Here is a 20341-nt window from a genome sequence, read left to right as displayed (position 1 = left end):
TTACTATTCTATTAAAATTCATATATTCCCATCTAGGGTGCTTTGTTGATATAATTTGCACTAAGGCTTCCTTGGCATGGGAGTGTGGTAGAAAAGTAGGGTATAAACAATTCTGGGACTACCCTGAGAATTTGCCATTTGGAAGACATGGCAGCCATGAGGATGCGCCTTGCAGACCTTCGACTACAAGGGTGTAAAAGACCAAGTGGCTCAGCTATTGTGCTCCTGAAATCCACTGCCCTGTGTGCCCCGAGGCCACGCTTCCCAGAGGCTGCTCTCAGCCATAATGTTCCAGCCACAAGGATATTAAGGCAGGCCGGTTCCTAAAAGACAGGACTCCTGGACAATGCACCTTCCTTACCTTGTGTGGCAGGCAGTCCAGGTCACTTGGAGCCAACCTTCTCCTCCCTGCTCTGGGTCAGACTTCCATGCTTTCTGATGGCTCTCCCAGCTTCCTCGGCACCCACTCTATTTTCTCGCACAGGGGCATTTCCCCAAATAAAACCCTAGCTTCTTGACTCCTCTCTTGACCTGCTACTTGGAAGAACCTCCGTTATTTAGAATGTGATTACCTAAGATCCATAGGCTCTTTTGCTGTTCATGGACTCAATGCTTTGACCTGTACTTTCCTAATGTGGCTGGAGCCACAGAAAGTAAGATTTCCTGGAGATTAATGTGGTGGACTAGGCTATGCAAAGGCCAGGACACATGTTTAGCAATATTGTACTAGCAATACTTAAGGTCTGCTGTCACCGCACCTCTGAATGCCCTGCACCTATTCCCAAGCAAAGGGAGTAGCTGTGGGGTTCTCGATTCTCTTTCAGATGTAGATCTCTGTATCTTACTATATTCCAACTTGCACTCCCAAAGAACAGTTTCTGCCTGGGGGAGACAGAGCTTCCTTTCCTGTTCTGTGCAGCCTCTGGCCATGGCAGTGTTAAAAATCAAGAACCATAAGGTCCCCTCTCTTGCTACTACAGCAACTTTCTTACCTGGCCTTTGGCTGGGTCTTTTTTGCAGCTGCCTCACTGGCTTTCACTGGTTCAGGGAGCTTTGCAGGAATGGGAGAGTTCTATAGAATTGAAAGAAAATTTTAATAGGACACCAGAGATTTTTTAAATAATTGAGATGTAACTGACATACATTATATTAGTTTCAGGTGTACAATATGATTGATTTGATATTTGTAAATATTGCAAAATGATCACCACAATAAGTCTAGTTAACATCTATCACCATACGCAGTTATAGAATTCTTTTTCTTGTGATGAGAACTTTTAAGATCTACTCTCTCAGCAACCTTCAAATATGCAATACAGTATTACTAAGTATAGTCACCATGCTGTATATTACATCCCCATGACTTATTTATTTTATACCTAGAGATTTGTACCTTTTGACTCCCTTCTCCCACTTCACCCAATTCCCAAAATTCACCCCACAGATTTCTTTGAAAAAGAATAACCAGCATGATTGGGCCAATGGAAATACACATTAGGGTCTTCCGGAGTGGCTTTCAGACCCTGATCTCTGGTCTGGGAAGGGAAGAAGTTAACCTAAGTATATCCCACTGGACTCAGCCCCAGTCAGGGAGGCAAAGGATCTGAGAAGGGAACAGAGCAGCCTGAGTACAGCACACTCCACCCCTGTCATTCTCAACCTCTGGGCCAGGCAAGAGCACTGGGGCTTGATCTCAGCTCCCTCCCCCTCCTACAGCACAGCTTAGAAGTGATGTTATGAAAGGAATGAAAAGAGGTCTGTAGGCTATACTTAAGCTCTCAGCTAGATCTTAGAGACGTTGGTGCTGCCTAGTGGGCCAAGCCAGGGTGCACCTAGCCTTCCAGTGAGAATGCTGGGAGAAACCCACAGCCGCGGTGTGTGTGGTTGCTGAGCCAGCCCCTCTTCCCAGCATGTGAGGCACTGCTCAACCCACAAGGCAGGCGGAGCTCCTCGGGCTCGGATTCTGCACCATGCGTCTAACAGCGCCTCCTGTGGTTAGGGAGCCACAAGACAACGGCTGGCCACCACTGAGCAAGTGCCAAAGGCTTGAGACTGGTGACGCTTACTTTTTAAAAATGAGTTACCAACCTGAATGCTTCCAATCCTATTTCACGTTATTTAACTTCATGAACGGGAAAGTGGGACAGCAAAAGGGATCACGTTGTCTTAGGTTACTGCACAGTATCCTTCGTTTTAATCTGGGAAACCCGAACCATGGAACACTAATAATGAAAGTGGCTTTCAGGAGGCACCTCCATTTCCTTCATGTTTTCAGGTGGGGGGGGAGGGGATTTTGGCTAGAAAATTTCTCCTAGCTTCTCTCCCACCCTCCAAGCATTCCTCTCCCAAGGGAAAGGGGGAACTTACTTGACTGATAAGACTGGGAGAGAAAAGTGAGCTGGTCTGGCTTGCCCTCGGCCCCCCTCCTCTATGGACGAGCCTGTCCCTCAGGAACCAGGCGTTCGCTGCTCAGTCATGTGGAGCTAATGTTAGGGAGCCTGACTGGTCAAGCCACATTCCCTGACTCAGTCTTCTTAGTAATAAAGCCAATATGCCGAGCTCCATCTGAACGATTCCCACATCTGATTCCAAATGTGGGAGTGAAAGAGAAGTGTTACTTATCAGCACCCTCAAGCTCCAGTAGTGACATCAGAAGTTCATTACTGGAGAAACTATAAGACAATTTGCAATTAGAAATTTTTTACTCCAGCATCCATTAGTAAAATATTCAAGAAAGTTGAATCATACTATGACATGAGAAATATGCCAAGACTACAAGAAGGGTGTTTGCAAGCACTGTACTCTGAAAACTGTCTGTAGAGTTTAGGATGACCGTGTAGAAAACATTCTGATGGCCTGACATATGTGGGGAGGGTAGAAAAAAAGGAGTGTGAGTTCCAGACTGGCCAGCAACAGAAGCAAAATCAAGAAAGGTCTGCTACAGCAAAGGAGGAAAGGGACAAGGGGCTTATGTTCCCCTAGGCACAGTGGCAAGTCCAGGGCCTTGCCTTAGGGAAACGGCCTGCCCAACCTCCTCTCGGTAAATACAACAGGCACGTTGGCTCTCAGGGAACTAGGACAGCTGACAAGGTAAAGTTGGTCAATCTTTACCCAAAGCGTTCAACTCAATCCCCAGGGTGTGTGTGTGTGTGTGTGTGTGTGTGTGTGTGTGTGTGTGTGTGTGTGTGTGTGTGTGTGCAAAATTGCCTCAGTTTTATAATTAAATTCTATGGAAAAATTGGATTCCCTTTATAGCAACTCCTTCATAGTTGCCTTGTTTGAATGCCCCCTATTAGATAAAGCAAGGGACGCCTTATTCATTTAAACAGCTGATTGATACCCCAGGAATGCTAAATGACAATTCAATCATGTTTACTTCCCCTAAAAAGTACCTTTCACATACCTGTACATTTGGAATTGGGCATTCTTTCTTGAGTAGTTTAAATGAGAAGTAGGAGACCTGGTAAATATCTGGCCTTTTGTCAGGGTCTGGTTCCAACATATACCCTAAGATAAACATATATGAATTATTTAATAATACCCAAAGAGTTATTACATTAGCTAAGAAGCATACTTTCTCTATTACCAAAATTCTTTTTAAAATTTTTATTTCTCATAAAAGTCAGACAGTACGATTAGCCCTTTTCTTCCCCTCTCAGAAAGGGAAGCTCTAACTTTCCTAAAATTTTAAATATCTGCAAGAAAATAACAAAGTTTTTGAACTGTAACAAAGATACTTTAAGTTCACATTCTGTGATCTGCACAACAGGGACTCAAGTTCTCAGTGTGGAACTTAACACATTCATTTTCTGGTACCTAGGAAGTTCTGGTCTCCTTCTTTCATACTATCAGCTAGACAAATGATTATTCTTGATAATTATAACCAAAACTCAAATTTCATGAATTTACTTATTATTCTTTTGTTGGACGTACTAGCTGGTTTCCAATCTAAAAGAAATGACAAGATAACAAATACATCTCTACTTTTACTGTGATCTACAGATCATGTGTCTGTTTCCAGGTCCTTTAAGCTTCTGCTCCTTCTGAAGCTGGAAAAATCCCCAGGGGAAAAAATCCTTGAGAAGACACACAAACACATATACATGTAAACAGCAATGTAAGGCAATTTATTGCTTAAGTAATCAAATGAATGGTTTGGACCCTAAGTTGAGAAAAGACTGATGAGGTTGCAGCCTTATGAAGGCCTTTGCAGAAGAGGCAGGAGTGGAGCTGGTCCTTGAAGGCAGGAAAAAATTTAGTCAGTCAGGGCAAAAGCAGAGAAAAAGACATTCCAGGTAAGAAAACAGTCTGAGCAAAGACGGACTTGGAGAAAGGCAACAGAACGCTTTGTTGCAAGGAATAGAGGAACCAAGAGGACAGGGCAGAGGTCTCCTTGTCAGAGAATAAAGGGAAATAAGGTGGGGAGGATGAATCCAGAATACATGGGACCATTGGCAAGCCATGAGGTTTACTGAATAGGGACATGATAGGGTGGTATTTTGTAAGATTAATCTCATAGTGAGGGTGTGTTGGACAGACAGGCCAGTCCACCAGTACAGGCATGAGCCGACAGGGTCGGTATATATTATGGTGACAGTGATGAGAAGAGAGAGAATGTCAAGCAAACAGGAGAAACTTCAAAGAAAGCATTAATGCTGCTTAGGAAATGACTGACTCTATTCTGTCTTGCTAGCCAGATCCAAAGAAAACGTTAAATTTCAGTCATCTGGGCTTGAATGGCGACACCACTGATAGAAACTGAAAGGAGGAGAGGGGAACCTTGTACTGGGAGTGAAAGGGGCATGTGTGTGTGTGTGCGCGGGGGGATAACAAGAAATGCATTTTCAGACCTGTGAGTTAGGGTGACAGTGGACTCTTCCAACAGTTTGTAAAGTGAAACAGATCAGAGTTTAGGAAAGATGCCATGTTACACACATTCATAAAGAGCTGTTTTTCGTAATATGAATTTGCTGCACAAAAGTAAAAAAAAAAAAATTTTTTTTTGCAAAAATTCCTACCATTCTAGCAATAAGTTTGGCGATTTCCCCATATTTCCTTGCAATCTCATTTACATAGCTGCAATTTTAGTACAGATATCAATATAATGCTTTACCTCTGAAAACATCCAACAACCATTAAACACGATATTCCATTCCTTTAAATACTGCTCCCGCTTCTGTATTAATAAACGGAAGAGGCGGATTGATAAAACTCGTGTAAACTAGTATAATGGAATGGGTCGTCACTTAAAAGCTACTACTATGTTAACTTGGGTACATTACCTATACTTTTTGAGGCTCCGTTTCCTCATTTGTATAATAGGGATAATTATATTTACTATATAGCAGTGGTCCCTAACCTTTTTGGCACCAGGGACTGGTTTCACGGAAGACAGCTTTTCCATGGAAGGGGGGCGGGGTGGGGGGGAATGGTTCAGGCGGTAATGAGAGCGACGGGGAGCTGCAGATGAAGCTTCGCTCGCTTGCCCGCCGCTCACCTGCTGTGTGGCCGGGTTCCTAAGAGGCCATGGATGGGTACCGGTCCACGGCCCAGGGGGTTGGGGACCCCTGCTATATAGGGTTTTAAGAATTAAATGAGGTACAAGTAGGCCTTCAACAAATGTCAGATGCTCCGCACCGCATTTGCTTCTTCTATTTTCTCCAAGTGTATCCCCACCTAGGACCCAAAGTGCATTACTCAGGATTTACAATCTGTGATTGTTAAAATGTGGATACTAAACATCTTGACCAAAGTAAAAAGATAATAAAAATCTCTGTTTCTTCCGCATTCCAATACAGCGGGTTGAGCAAAAATTACTTATTCTGCCATCTGGTTAATGAACATTAGCACATATGCTTACTATGATGATACAAAAGAGTGGGGAATCTTAAAAACAGTTTAAAGCATTGAGTTTAAATGCTTTTTATCAAAATCCAGTGATTAACCTAAATGAGAGGAAAAAACCTAGTTCCATAGAGTTATATAGTCTTAATTATGTATTCACTTCAGCCAACGCACTGCAATCATTTTAATTTGAGTTGCTTCCAGTTTTGCAAAGATGAATTTCTTATCGCTTGATATGAGTCAGCTGGACTCCTTTGGTACCAGAGCTTTCATACAGACTGCGAGAGAACAGGGCAGTACTGTAATGCTCAAAGCCCAGTTAAGATTTCTGCTTGGGTGGCCAGCCCAGGTGTGAAACCAAGTTTAGATTTCTGGCAAAAAGACTCACCACTCTAACTAGACACCGTTACATGGTCTTTGAGTGACCAACAGTTATCAACTGATTTCTTTATTTTTGCATCCCACTCATCACTCCCGGGATCTAATCCCTTTATCCTCCAATCCATTCCTAGAGATTAGAAATAAAAATGTGAAACTAGAAACTTTAAATACTTACGAATTAGGCAATGCATATCTTGGGAATATCGAGAGTTATCGGGAATTGTGAAGTTTCCATCACAAATTGCCACTTGACTCTCTCCAAATGGCAGAGTGAAGTAGCATAATTTATACAACAAACATCCAAGAGCCTAAAAAAGTAAAAAAAAGCAGATTGCTACTAGTGATTTATTTATCATAGCTGCAAATGGGTCTGCTGAGAGATACTGGCACCATCCACATTTACAGCAAATCTAAACACTCTGTACTATTAACCCATTAGAAACTTGAATTTAGAACCCAACATCACTATATATCTGCTAAGTTATATTATTTCTATCCTCATTACCAAATTGTGCTCCAATAAAGAACAAGTATTCAGCTGGTTTTGCTCTTAAGAACTAGTAACACATATGTGAGAACCACTTAAATAATGGGCAGGTCACCTGAATAACTTTCACAGAGGTCTAAACTAATTTTCTTTGACATGCTTCGAGAAGCAGTGGCTCATCACCTCGAGTCAAGAATAACCCTGAGGGATAAGTAGACAATGATATGGTACAGTGGCCACTCTTGCTATGGCACTGTCTGCATTAAACTTGGGAGTTTACGGCCAAGACTGCTGACATCTGAGATGTGGATAGGTTAGTTGACACCTACCCAAATGTCTGCCTTCGTAGTGATGATTTTGCCACTGTACAGGTTAACCATTTCTGGTGCTCGATAGGACAGCGTTGTGTATCTACAATCAAGAGATTCATTTTTTGTTAAATATGTCAATGCTATAATTAAAAACCAGGGGTAGCAGAATTATTTTAAAAAATATACATATATATATGGATATATAAGTAGAGTCTAGTTCCCTGGGAGCACCCTGGAGAAGACAGTATGGAATATTAGTGCAGGTGAAATGAAGAGCAGTCCTTGGCACACACCCACGGCCCTCTGGCTGCAGTCCTTCCAATCTAAGAGCAGGTGGGGACGCAGACACTAAGGCATTAAATAAACTCTAAAAGCAACTTTTCTTGCTCCTCAAATAACAAAATCTTCTCCTGTAAATCCCTGTTGTCTGATAGTATATTTGGCTGATTTTTTTTTTTTTAATAGTAATCCCTTTAGATGTGGCTCGACACAGAGATGTAATACTGGCTGGAACACTCAGGAGGATAAAGTGGGCCCTGGCTAGGCTGGGAGGTGGACGGATCTTTGCTGCCAGCATAAGGCTGAAACAACAGTTTTCCTCTTATCTCTGGCTCAAGAAAAGAGAAGGATAAGCTCATCTTCAAAGTGAGAGTCTTAGTGTTACCAAGCCTGTGATTTGCGCTGCTGGAGTCTCTAGAGCCCAGAGGGCTCTGCGGTTTAGGTGCCTATCAGGGCCTTGGACCGTAAGTCTTCCTGCCCCAGGCTCGGATGCCAGGCGTGAAGCAGGAACGGAGAGAGAGGATCAGGATATGTGTGCACTCTAGACTGCTGATTTATGAACAGTGATAGTGAGTGCTGGTGCCTGTGAAAAATCCAACACTCTGGACAACAGGGGAAAATGGGTCAGGTTCTTACCGGAATCACAAACCTGAAGAAGCTTTTTTCTCGTGGAAATCAGTGATTCACTATCTGCAGAGACTTAAACAGCCCTACGCACCACTAATTCCACTAGATTGCAGGTGAGCTCCTTATGAGCAGGAAGGAATACACAGCCATTTAGGTTTCAGTAAAAAGCACAACCAACTGACTGGTAATGTCACAGCTGTCGTGATCCCACTTAAAACATCACAGTACTTCTAAGGTGTGTGTGCCTTTTTAAGGGCTATGTGATGTAAATCAAAAGATCTATGCATAATGACCATAGGACCATTGATAAAGTGCTGTAAGATTCCTTCACTTTACTCCACTGCTCAATGGTCATGAACCCCTTCCCCATCCTCCACTTAAAATCCAACAACCCAACTGCCAACGAGGGGCAACTGACAAGCACCACTGTCTTCTCACCCTGACCTTCTCAATCATAAGCTGAAGGTAAAACTGCTGATCCGATAATGGATAAAATTCCAAGAAAGGAGGAAAAGCTTACTTCTTAATCTCATCTTCTACTGCATTGACTCCTTCAGTTTGTGGATTCTGGAATTTGTTGGTAGCACTTCCAAAGTCACACAGGACGTAGTGGCCTCGGTCATGCAAGAGAATATTTTCAACCTGAAAAACATCGCCCAGCCGCCCATTCCAAGATACCGTTTAGTAATGTGTTTGAAAATTTGGTTTGCATACACATCAATAAGATACTTTATTTCTGATAATCTCATTAATGTGCATAGGAAAGTTATTCTCCTCTAAGTATGTCAACAAGGGTCATTCCAAGTGGAACAAAAAAAAGATGCATGGCAATAGGGTGAAAAAAGGAAATTCCACGGTGGGGAAGCAAGAGTCCCATTTTCCCAGACTGCTCGTCACATTTCTCAGCTCTGCAGAAATGGTCCTTATACTGTCAAAGCTTTCCTCAGGCCCCCACTCAGACAAATACCACTCCTTCCCTACGTTCCGTCAGTACTCTGTTCTTCCTGATGTCAGGGATTTCATTTGGGCCTTATAAACACATATATCAATTTCTTTACTACGATAGGTTAGGATTTTCTGAATTAATAAATATTTGCTATATTTTGCTTACTTCTCAAAGTGATTAAAGGCCTGTGGGCAAATGCACAGTTCTCCTGTTAAAGTAGCATCCTTATATACATATATATGTGTGTGTGTGTGTGTGTATATATATATATATATATATTTTTTTTTTTTTTTTTTTTTCTTCCCCCAGTATGTGGGCCTCTCACTGTTGTGGCCTCTCCCGTTGTGGAGCACAGGCTCCGGACGCGCAGGCTCAGCGGCCACGGCTCACGGGCCCAGCCGCTCCGCGGCATGTGGGATCTTCCCAGACCAGGGCACGAACCCGCGTCCCCTGCATCGGCAGGCGGACTCACAACCACTGCGCCACCAGGGAAGCCCATCCTTATATTTTTATAGATGAATTCTTTGGGCAGTGAGTTAGGAGTTCTGGGTAGGAGGGAGCTTCTGAAGACCAGAACCTAGTGAAATCCTTCGTATCAAAGATCACTGCCAAAGAAATAACAACTCCAAAACAGTGGGCACTACTGTACTCAAGATGTATTAATTTTTGGTATAGGTGAATTGAGCTGACTGCTTTGCTGGAGGACAGACCTGGCTATGCATGGGCAGTAAACATCTTGTTAGGTCAGTAAGTCTGTAGTCTCCATTGTCTTTTGTCTCCAGCCTTCCAAAGACTGATCACCTTCGGAAAACAAAGGTAAGAGTAGACTATAAACTCCTTAAGGACAAGCACAGGTATTTGTAGTCTTCTCTACCAATGCCTAACATAGTGCTTAGAACAGAAAATGTTGGTTAAATGGAATAAACTAAAAAAGAGAAACGCATACAACACCGTGTGTGTGTGTGTGTGTGTGTGTGTGTGTGTGTGTGTGTGTGTGTGTGTCAGTCTGTCAGAAATAAGATAGGAGCCACCAAATACCCAGGCCCTTACTATTACTGCTAGTCCTTTAAAAACTATCTTGTCAATTATGATGTCTCTTGTTTCTATACTTTAATTCTTCTAAAATTATAAAAATGTTTATTTTATAGTCTGTATCTGCTAAATCCAATACCTAAAGTCTTTGTTGCAAACTGACTCTGTAGTTTATTGTTTCTTACTCCTACTGAGTGTCACTCATGGTATTGTTGGGAGGGGTTTTGTCATTGTTGTTGTTAACTCATGTTCCTTGGAATTTATCTGTGGGAAGCCTTGGAGGCCTGAGTTTAAAGTCTATTATTCTTCCAGAGATAATTCACTTATGCACCTGGGGCACTAATAACCTATAATCACTTTAATTTACAATTTTGACCTTGGGAGTTTTAGCCACACAGGCAGTGTGAACTATGACCGTAAACTTGCGTGGATATGCTCTTGTGAATAAGAATTCTTAGGGGAGACTTGTTCCCCAAAGACAAGGCTGAGTCAGGTAAATATTTCCACCATCTACAGCTTTTTACAATGCTCATGAGTTTAATCTATGTACACCAAGTGAAACAGTCAAGCTATCCTGAACGTATACTCACTTTAGGAATCTAAAATAATTCTAACAAGGCAACACTAATATTTCCAATCGAATTTAGAGGTTATAAAAAGAACTGCTACCATTTACTGAGCTTTTTCTAATACAAGTACTACTGTCTCAGCACTTTACATGGATTATCTCATTCAATCCTCATAGTAACAATGTAATAATAATCCCTGTTATACAGACAGAGAAAGTGAGGCTCACAGTGATTAAGGAAGGAAGTGAACCTAGGCAATCCAGCTCTAGAGAAGGACAGGGAATTGTCTTTCTGCCAGGGCAGGAAGAAGGTTGGAAGCAGAACAATTACTCAAGCCCCCCATCCCCATCCTCCTACCCTGGTAGGGATGACTACACTCACCCAATGTACTGGATACAAGCTTAAGGCCAGGGGTATCTTAGTTCTTTATGTTCAGAAATGTCCCTATAATAGGAACCTAGTCAATGAGGAACCAAGTGTCTAAATACTAGTCAGGCTGATTTGCTCAATGTCTGCTAAGCATTCCCCATATTGACTAGTTTGTCTTTTTATTCAATTATTGCTCCCTCCACTAGTCAACTCCTAGCCAGTCTTCAAGGCCTTGCTCAAGCCATAACTCCTCAGTAAAACTTTCCATGGCCACCCTACAAAAATCTACACAACTTACCACTGCTAGGAAGGGGTGACAAAGACCTTCTGTCCAAACCAAGCCATGCCCACTGGTTACTTACCCTCTAGTCTATGGCTGTTTTTAAGCTCCAACAGCGGACTCAAGCAGTTGAAACAGAGCCTATATAGCTGACAAGCCTAAAATATTTATTCTTTGGCCCTTTGCAGAGAAGTTTGCCAGCCTCTGGTCTATAATTATATTATGCTCATGTGTCCCCTACAATACCTGGTCAGTATTTCACACACATAAGGGACCCCTAAATCCCTTATTCAGTATCTTTCAGCAACAATCTTCCTTGCTGGCCTCATACATCCTACAGGGTGCCTGTGAAACCATGCTTCTCCTGTTGTATGTGTTCAGGCCCTTCCTGAATCAGATTCTCTCCTTCTAATGTTGGAATGTACAACCTAGAAAACTGAAAAGCGAATTCATATCAAAACACAAACAAGGTAGTTCTAGGGACCAAAATCACTGTTGGGGAAGGGAGGAAAACTAAGTAGACAAAGGACAGAATAAAAGATGATGCACATTGGGGTTCCCCCCCCCCTTAAAAACTAGGTTTGTATTTCTGGTTAGTTCCAGACTGACAGAACTCAGGAATTATACTATATCTAACCTGGTCCCCAGTTGGCCTCCCTCCCTCCCACAAAGATAACATTGTACAAAACTATATTTACAGGAAAACCAGTTAAAAATTAAGGGTGTGTACAAAAATAGACAGGAGAGCCAGAGATACCAATGCAGGGAAAGCCTGAGCAATATCAAAGAACTATCAATGCAAAGAACCATAATCCCTGCTTTGGTTACCGTGCAAGTCTACTGGGAGGATCAGTTGAGATTAGGAAGGTGAGATCGCTTGGCAGCAGCCACTTTAGCAGTAGCTGCAAGCTCCGCCCCCTCTCTATCCGTCCCTGTGTAACACCAGTTAAGACCTCCGAGCTCCAGCTGGCTGCTGCCTGCATCACCGCCAGCACCATCATCAACAAAACACTTAACACAGAGCATGACATGTGGCAACCACACTGCACCTGGGGTTCAGAAGACCTCAGGGACTATTTTAGATGTCTGGCCTTGGACCAATGTCTTTGGGCTTGTTTCTCACCTGTAAAGTAAAGCTGATAATAATTCTATCACTGTTCTTATGAAGCAAGTAAGAGAATGAATTGTAAACCTCCCTATACACATGTAAGATAGGTATTGTTATCGTTCCTTTATTAAAGAAATACATTTGAACTACTACCTCCTATTACGTGCCAAGTACTTTTCTTAGTGAACAAATCAAAGTTCATCCTCTTGTGGAGCTTAGGGTTTTTGTTGTTGTTTTTTTTTTGGCCACATTGCATGGCATGCGGGTTCAAACCTGTGGCCCTGCAGTGGAAACATGGATTCTTAACCACTGGACCGCCAGGAGGTCCCTTATTTTATTTTTTAATTTTAATTTAATTTTATTTTTGGCCATGCTACAGGGCTTGGGGGAGCTTAGTTTGCTGACCAGGGATCAAACCCGTGTCCCCTGCAGTGGAAGTGCAGAGTCTTAACCACTGGACCACCAGGGAAGTCCCTCTCATGGAGCTTAGAGTCCAGTTGATGATTTTTTAAAAAAAAATAATATTAAGTATAACTGCCCGGTAGTGATAAATATTGTGGAAAAAACTCCAGCAGATTAAATGTATGTAAAGTAAAGAAGGATGATACTATAAACAGCACAGTCACCCTGATGAGGGGAGCAGCCATGGACCACGTGGGGGACAAGCATTCCCAGTAGAGAGCGGCCAGCATAAAGGCGCAGAGGTGGGAGCACACATGAGGTGTCTGAGGCACAGAGGCAGGCCTTTGTGGCTGGGGCAGCACCATCCTGGGCACCGGAAAACTGAAAACATGGGACCGGACATATTATGGGCTAGCACTCTTACGAATGAGGAGACGAGATAATGCTGGGCCTTGGAGGAAGTGCAGGACTTAGATAAGTGGAACTAGGAACAGGAAGGCACAGGGGCAGGATGATATAAACAACAATGGTATCAGCAACTAACAGAGCTTAATATAGGCTCAACCCTGCCCCATGTACGCTTCTACCTACAGTATTGAACGAAATTCTTACACAGCCTCACTGTCCCTCTTAACACACGAGAGAACGGAGTCCAGTCACCTAACATGTCTGAGGTCACAAGGCTGCGAGGGCGGGATTCGGGCTCAGGCTGCCACACCGCTGGGACTTCACCCTCCCCTGTTGCACTGATGTGAGAGAAAGGAAACAATGAGGGCAGGTACCATTGTCCACCTGTGAAATGACCAGGGCCGAAAGGGATTCTAAGAGCTTAGGAAGGTCGAGAACCAACTGGATCTTCATACATCAGCTTCTGGAAGCTTCAGAGAACCTGCACGGTGACTTCGTTTTTGGCCAAGCCCTTCAGGAAGTCAGCCTGACGCTGGTTACCATCACTTACAACCGCCCACCTTTCAGCTCATTGAGAGTTTAACATTGCTGACCTTATTCCCAACCTGTCAGCCTAAGAGCGTTATTAAAGTCGTCACTCCCAAATTCTGCTCACAGCTTTAGCTAAGAGGTCTGGAAAGCCACGTCCTCCTGACCTCTTCATCTTGACAATATTCCAAGCAGATACGGCATCCAGGCATGTCAGCCACAGAGTTTAATTTTTTACCACTGGAAATTGTGGAGGATTAGATGCATGCAGGTTTTCCAACCTGTGGCTCCAAAAACAGGACAAGAATCTTCATCTTATTCTACTTCATGAGGTCTACATCTCCTTTCTGACAACTGAGGAGACATTCAGGACTTTTTCAATCTAGAATGTACTTATTAAGTCTTAACCCTTTCTTCCCCTTTCTTAAATGTTAGGACAAACATCATGGTAAAATACAGCAAAATCAAACAAACAGAAACCAAACTGAGAGTAAACAACCTTGGCCTTTGTTCTGGTTTGATCACTGAAATCACTGTTCAGGCCACGGCCTTTCTAGGCAGAGGCTTCGCCGTTGATAAAAAGAAAGGGCTGCCTAACGTGACTGTCCCAGGTCTACGACACCCCATGATCTGCAGGAATGACCTCTATCATTCTTCAGAGAGACGGCAATTAAACAATGGGGGAAATAATGAAAATGTTAAAACTATGTACTGGAGGAGAGACTTTCAATAAAGACCAGAACTTCTGTCATGGTTATTTTTAGAACATAAGCTGCTTAAGGACAGGGACCGCTTTCAGCTTATTTCCCCTCTGGAACTTGCAAGAAAGACCACACACGTGGTAGGGAGGGCAAGAGGGTCCTTTCTCAGTTCCGCGTGTGACCAAGCTGGCCGCTGCAGAGGGTGACACTGGCTCAACACGGGGCCCTACAGCCAGCCTGGCCTGTGCTCCCTCCTGTGCCCCACAGACCACTCCTGAGGCGCCTGGTCGCCCAGGGAGACGTCGCTCATAGGGGAGCAACCGGGAGACCAGCCACCAGCACGTTATCTGGCCAAGAGGACAACAAAGGACTTCTTGGCCCTGGCTACGGCTAGCGCTGTGCTGGCTGGTTCCAGCCACGACAGGGAGCTCTGAGCGGCCAAGGCCCTGTGATGCAATGACAGAGCCAGGGCAAACAGGAAGCACACGGGGACTTTTCACGCCTGCCTAGGAAGTTGGCAGTGCGGCAGGCGATGTGACTGCCCACCAAGCACACAGTAGTAGAAGTCAACAGGATCTAACATGCTAACAAAAGCCTCCAGATGGCAATGAGTGTAAGATTTGGGGAACTTGGGAAAGCTTCAGCAAAACAACCGGGAGTCAACGTCTAAAATCAACAGCAACAGGACTCCTCTAGAACAATCACAGTCAAGGCCTCCTCCCAGGGGCCCCTATTTATACTCCTTATTTCCAAGGTCAAGGAGAAAGGGAAACAAAGTCTCCTGAACAACTACTGGCGAACCAGCAGCACACCTGATGGTCTTCAATACTGACTGAACACAACTACTGTGTGCCCAGCCCTGGGGGACGGAGGGGCAAAGGGCAGGGGCTGAGGAAGAGAGCGTGGCAGCCACTCGCTTGTGCCCCGGCCTTACCCTCAGATTCCAGTTTGCTCCGAGTTTCTCTGCTGAGACATCTCACAGGCTGTTCAGAGCAGTGAAAGAAGAGGCTCTGGCTGCTTGAGACCAACCCCCGACTGTGTCCCCAGGCAAGACACTGAGCTCTGTGCCTCAGGTTCCCATCATGGGTGACGCTTCTCCACCGCCTCACAGCAGCACTAATAAGCTGGGAATGGGTAAACTGGGCAGGTGCTATTTACAGGTATGAAATGATTATCATTTAGGTCCCGTTTAATCCAACAAATGTTGAAAAAAGTTACAATAAAGGAAGATTTTGTTTACCATGGGAGTAGCACTCTCTAAAAGGATGCTCAATGGCCCTCTTGGTCTCTTCCCTTGCTCTCACCTCCCTGGGTGCCCGCTCAGGATCTTCTACGCCAAGGATGCGCCTGCACACTGACATGCATGTTCTCCTTTAGCCTCACCCTGACCCTAACAAGGCTGGCGTTGTTGTCTCCACCTTACAGACGAGGAAGTTGCGGCTCTGAGGCTAAGTGATAAGAGGAGCAACCAAGGAGTCTGAGGAGCCCGGAGAACACGCTGCACAGGGGTCATGGGAAGAGACAGTCACAGAGGAGGCAGATGCCATAGGCAGGAGAACGAGACAGGGAGAGCAACGTGCCCTGCGCGTCTGGCAACGTGAAGGACGCTCATCACTCACAGAGCTTACAGTTCAGTCGGTACAAGTTACTGTGCTATACAATCTGAGTTCCAATATAAAATCGAACCCCATCTGACCTGGGGGGAGAATGGGGCTCTGGAGAAACCTGAGCTCATACGGGTCACAGAAGCAGTGCTGGTGCAGCTGGGCCACACTTCTCCCCCTTTCCTTTGCCCCTCATGAACTCTTCTCCAAGGCAGGTGGCAGGGAGAAAGGTCAGGTCCTAAAATGTTGGTACCACTGCCTATTTTGAAATACATGCTAACACGCCCAAGAATTTCACTCATGGTTAAGGCAACCAGAAATAAACTGTCAAAACCTGAAACTAATACAACATTGTAAATCAACTATATTTCAATAAAAAAAATAAAGTGTCATTATATTCTTAGAGCAGTGGCCTGCAGTCACTCTAGCCTGGTCTGTAACTGGCCAGGTACCAAGCCCTTACCTATCTCCTCATCTTCAAATGCCTTCTTGTTCCCTTCTCTCGGCAGTTCTCGGGCTCTGCTCTCTGCCTGAAATGCCCTTCATCCTCTCTGTGACCACCTATATCCCACCAGTCCTTCAAAATCCGACTTTTCCAGAAGGCTCCAATCACCATTGCCAGATCCCACTATCTGACCACATATTAAGCCACTTGAATCTCTTCCATTCATCACTTTGTTCTATAAAGTTTTGTATTTCACTTATTTAGGTTTCAATTCCAAATCTTTCATTTACATTCTCTCACCAGTCCTTTAACATGATGAGCATAGGAACCATGTTGTATCTGCACTGTCCCCACAGAACTATGTACTTGTACGATGTGAGGCTTATAATATTCACTGAGATGTATCCTCCTCGCTCCACTCAGAAAAGGGGCTGACTGTGTGCAGAAGCACACTGGAGAAGGCTGTCTAAGGCTGTTGGAGCCTTCACACTCACTAGGGTGGGAAAATAAAACAGGACAATGGCAAGTGTTAGGTCAGTGTGAAGAAATCGGAAACCGCATATGTTGCTGGTGGGATGTAAAATAATGCAGCCACTTTGGAAAACGGTGTGGCAGTTCCTCAAAAAATTAGAGTTACCGTATGACCCAGCAATTCCACTCCTAAGTATGTACCCAAGCGAACTGAAAACATATGCCCACATGAAAACTAGTATATGAATCTTCATAGTAGCCTTATTCATAATAGCCAAAGTAGAAACAACTCAAACGTCCACCAACTGCTGAATAACCAAAATGTGATATATCCACAAAATGGAATGTTATAACAAAAAGGAATGAAGTCCTGATATATGCTACAACATAGACGAACCTTGAAAACACTATGCTTATGAAAGAGGTCACATACTGTACAAGCCCATTTAGATGAAATGTCCAGAATAAGCAACAGAAAGTAGATTAGTGGTTGCCAGGGGCTGGGACAAGGGGAGAATGAGGAGTGACCCCTAATGAATACAGGATTTTTTGGGGGGATGATGAAATTTTCTGGAATTAGACAGTGGTTATGGTTGCACAGCCTTGTAAATATACTAAAATCCACCAAATTGTACATTTTAAAAGAGTGAATTTTATGGTATCTTAATTAAAGAAACAAACAAACAAATAAACTAAAAAACACCCTCAGAACAGAAACGCTAGTATGTAGCTATGATCCTCAAACTTTAGAATATACAAAAACCACCTGGGGTGCCTAAGATAAAAACTCCTGGGCTTCCCTGGTACCATCACAAAAATTATAGCCCAAAAGATTCAGCGGGGAACCCAGTAGCCTGCATTTAACAAGCACACTAGAGGACAGTGATGCAAATATTAGCCGTGAAGCATGTTTCTCGAAACATAAGTATAATGAAAAGAAACTGTAACTTAGAATCAGAAGAGCTGGATTCAAATTCTGGTACTGCTTCTTCCTAGTTATATGACCTTAGTCAAATCACATAACCTCTCAGCTCCTGAGTTTCCCCAAACATAAAATGCAAAGAAGAGGGCTTCCCTGGTGGCGCAGTGGTTGAGAGTCCGCCTGCCGATGCAGGGGACATGGGTTCGTGCCCTGGTCTGGGAAGATCCCACGTGCCGTGGAGCGGCTGGGCCCGTGAGCCATGGCCGCTGAGCCTGCGCGTCCGGAGCCTGTGCTCTGCAACGGGAGAGGCCAGAGGCCCGCGTATCGCAAAAAAAAAAAAATGCAAAGAAGAATGTCTCCCTCCCAAGAGACAGTGCACATAAAGTGTCTAATAGAATACCTGGCACCATTGTCAGTGCTCCAGAGATGCTAGTGAATCCTAACTGGGTGCCAATTCCATTCAACGAACATTGTCAAGTGACTACAGTACGAAAGGCCCAGTGCAAGGGGATGGTAATTAGTAGGGCAAATTTTTCAAATCACCAATTAATGGATTTTACAAAGTATGAAATAGACTTTAAAGATCAAGCACCACTTTTTATAAATTTCAAATTAGCATATTACTTTTTCTGACCCTGGAAAAGTGAATTTGGGAGTTCATCAGGAAAAACAAAAAAGATGTGTTCAGGCATTTGATGATTATAAAGAATTTCTGAAAGCTACTTAATAAAATTGATAGCTATATTGTACTGTACTGTTCTGCTATTTAATTTTTTCTTTGTACTTTCTCTCCCCAAGCAGAATGTAAGCTCAGAATCTGGTACCATGCCTTAGGCTTTTCTCACATCCCCATAACATCTACCCCATTCCTGGGGCAGACAGAAAATACTCCATAAGAATGCACTTAATGGTGATCTGTTACCTTCAGGTCACGGTGGATAATAGGAGTTTTGCACTGATGCAGGCAGGCAACAGCTTCACAGGTGTCACAAAATATCTGGAGTACTTCATTCTCTGTAAAACCTGTTTGCAGGCGCTGGTTCATCAGGTTGACCACCTGGCCTCCTGAGAGGGGTGCAGAGCAGAGGAAAGGTTATTAACATTCAGACCCATCACTTATCCACGAGCATGAAAAGCTGTCCACAGAGGAGCAACCTGGACTCAGCCCATCACTGGCTGAGCCACGACTAAACCCCGGTATCTTGATTCCCAGCCCGGGACTTGTTTTCTATGGCGTCAAAACAGTTTCTTCATTATATAAAGCAGCCCAGATGTGAGCTGCCCTCATTCTGTCTTCAAGATTAGTAGCAGAACTGACAATATGGTCCTGGCTCTAGTTGCCTGGTTATACTGTCCCTGTTGTGCATTGGATGAGGCCACAGGTTCAATCTGCTGTATCTTTCAGTAAGAATCAGATTGCACAACAGACCCCGGGTGGAGGAAGAAGGCAGTTTGACAGTCTGTATTTTAGAAACAGCTTGGTCTCTCTGGCTTTACTGCTTGCTGCCTGGTCTGCAGAAATGCTACACCAACATTTAATCTCTAGGACCGAAAGACTGACGACCTCGCTTAGAAAATTATCCAGCTCCCTGGACTCTCCTACTGCCTCGTCTCTAAACATTTTACTGTCCAAAAAGGAAGAGGAGGAGGAGACAGACTGTCAAGTTCAAATGTGGTAGTATTTTTTTTTTGCGGTACGCGGGCCTCTCACTGCTGCGGCCTCTCCCGTTGCGGAGCACAGGCTCCGGACGCGCAGGCTCAGCGGCCATGGCTCACGGGCCCAGCCGCTCCGCGGCATGTGGGGTCTTCCCGGACCGGGTCACAAACCCGCGTCCCCTGCATCGGCAGGCCGACTCTCAACCACTGCGCCACCAGGGAAGCCCCGAAATGTGGTAGTATTTTACAAAATCAGGTTAGCAGCTGTTACCGCGAAGGCTGAAACTATCGGTTAACATCACATTTTAAGCATTACTAACATATTTAATTTATGGACAGTATCTGTAAAGGCAAGGAACGTGTTAGTGGAACTAAGGGTGCTTACAAAACTGGGCACCAAACAGTGAGACAATGACCCAAGAATGTAAGTGACAGCTGCTTAGACCAAAAAAGCCAAACCTCCGAACAATAGCTGTATGAAATGCAGTCAACTCCGAATAAATTCATGCTACAGTCTGGGTTTCCCAAGATAAATACTGCTTGAAACTCTGAGCTTTCAACTACTTGACTCTACTGTTAATGGCAGCAACATCTGAATGTAGCCTTCCTGGCAATCACAGATCTCCAGCAAGAAGAGCAGGGTCATTTCCATTAGACGAAAAGGATTCTTTTACCCCCTAATGCGAGGATGGTGGTGTGGGTGGAGAAGAGAACACACGAGTGAGGGAAGCTGAACTGTTCCCTTAGTCTATCTGGAGTCGGGTCTTTATTATGTACCTTCATCATTTGTTTTAAAGCATCACAAAGAACATATTCATTCTCATTCTCATACATTCGCGTTCATATACAAGCACCAAACCTTCCCAAACCTAACAAAAGTAGAGTTTTGTATTATCTACCACTCTGAATTATTTGTGCCACTGATACTCGCCATTGTAAGAATAACCAAGAAGTGACAGGAGGCTCTGTAT

At 44.0% G+C, this 20341-nt stretch overlaps 1 protein-coding gene across 15 annotated transcripts in view; it reads right to left on the bottom strand.

Annotated features, from left to right (window-relative positions):
• Positions 1–20341, bottom strand: part of AAK1 (AP2 associated kinase 1) — a 167767-nt gene that overhangs the window by 60009 nt on the left and 87417 nt on the right. For all 15 annotated transcript variants that reach the window (XR_012325663.1, XM_019942707.3, XM_073791281.1 and 12 more), the window contains exons 5-10: positions 18637–18779; positions 8450–8571; positions 7042–7123; positions 6401–6533; positions 3404–3507; positions 993–1072 (exon numbers count right to left, since the gene is read on the bottom strand). Coding sequence is in view for 14 of the 15 variants with exons in the window: in XM_019942707.3 (XP_019798266.2) it covers positions 993–1072; positions 3404–3507; positions 6401–6533; positions 7042–7123; positions 8450–8571; positions 18637–18779 (664 nt within the window). In the remaining variant the exon portion in view is untranslated. The remainder of the gene's footprint in view (positions 1–992; positions 1073–3403; positions 3508–6400; positions 6534–7041; positions 7124–8449; positions 8572–18636; positions 18780–20341) is intronic.

The sequence above is a fragment of the Tursiops truncatus genome, chromosome 14 (genome assembly GCF_011762595.2).
Source record: "Tursiops truncatus isolate mTurTru1 chromosome 14, mTurTru1.mat.Y, whole genome shotgun sequence".
Taxonomy (NCBI): Eukaryota; Metazoa; Chordata; class Mammalia; order Artiodactyla; family Delphinidae; genus Tursiops; species Tursiops truncatus.
Note: the sequence above shows the minus strand (reverse complement) of the source record. Positions and strands in the feature narration are given on the sequence as shown.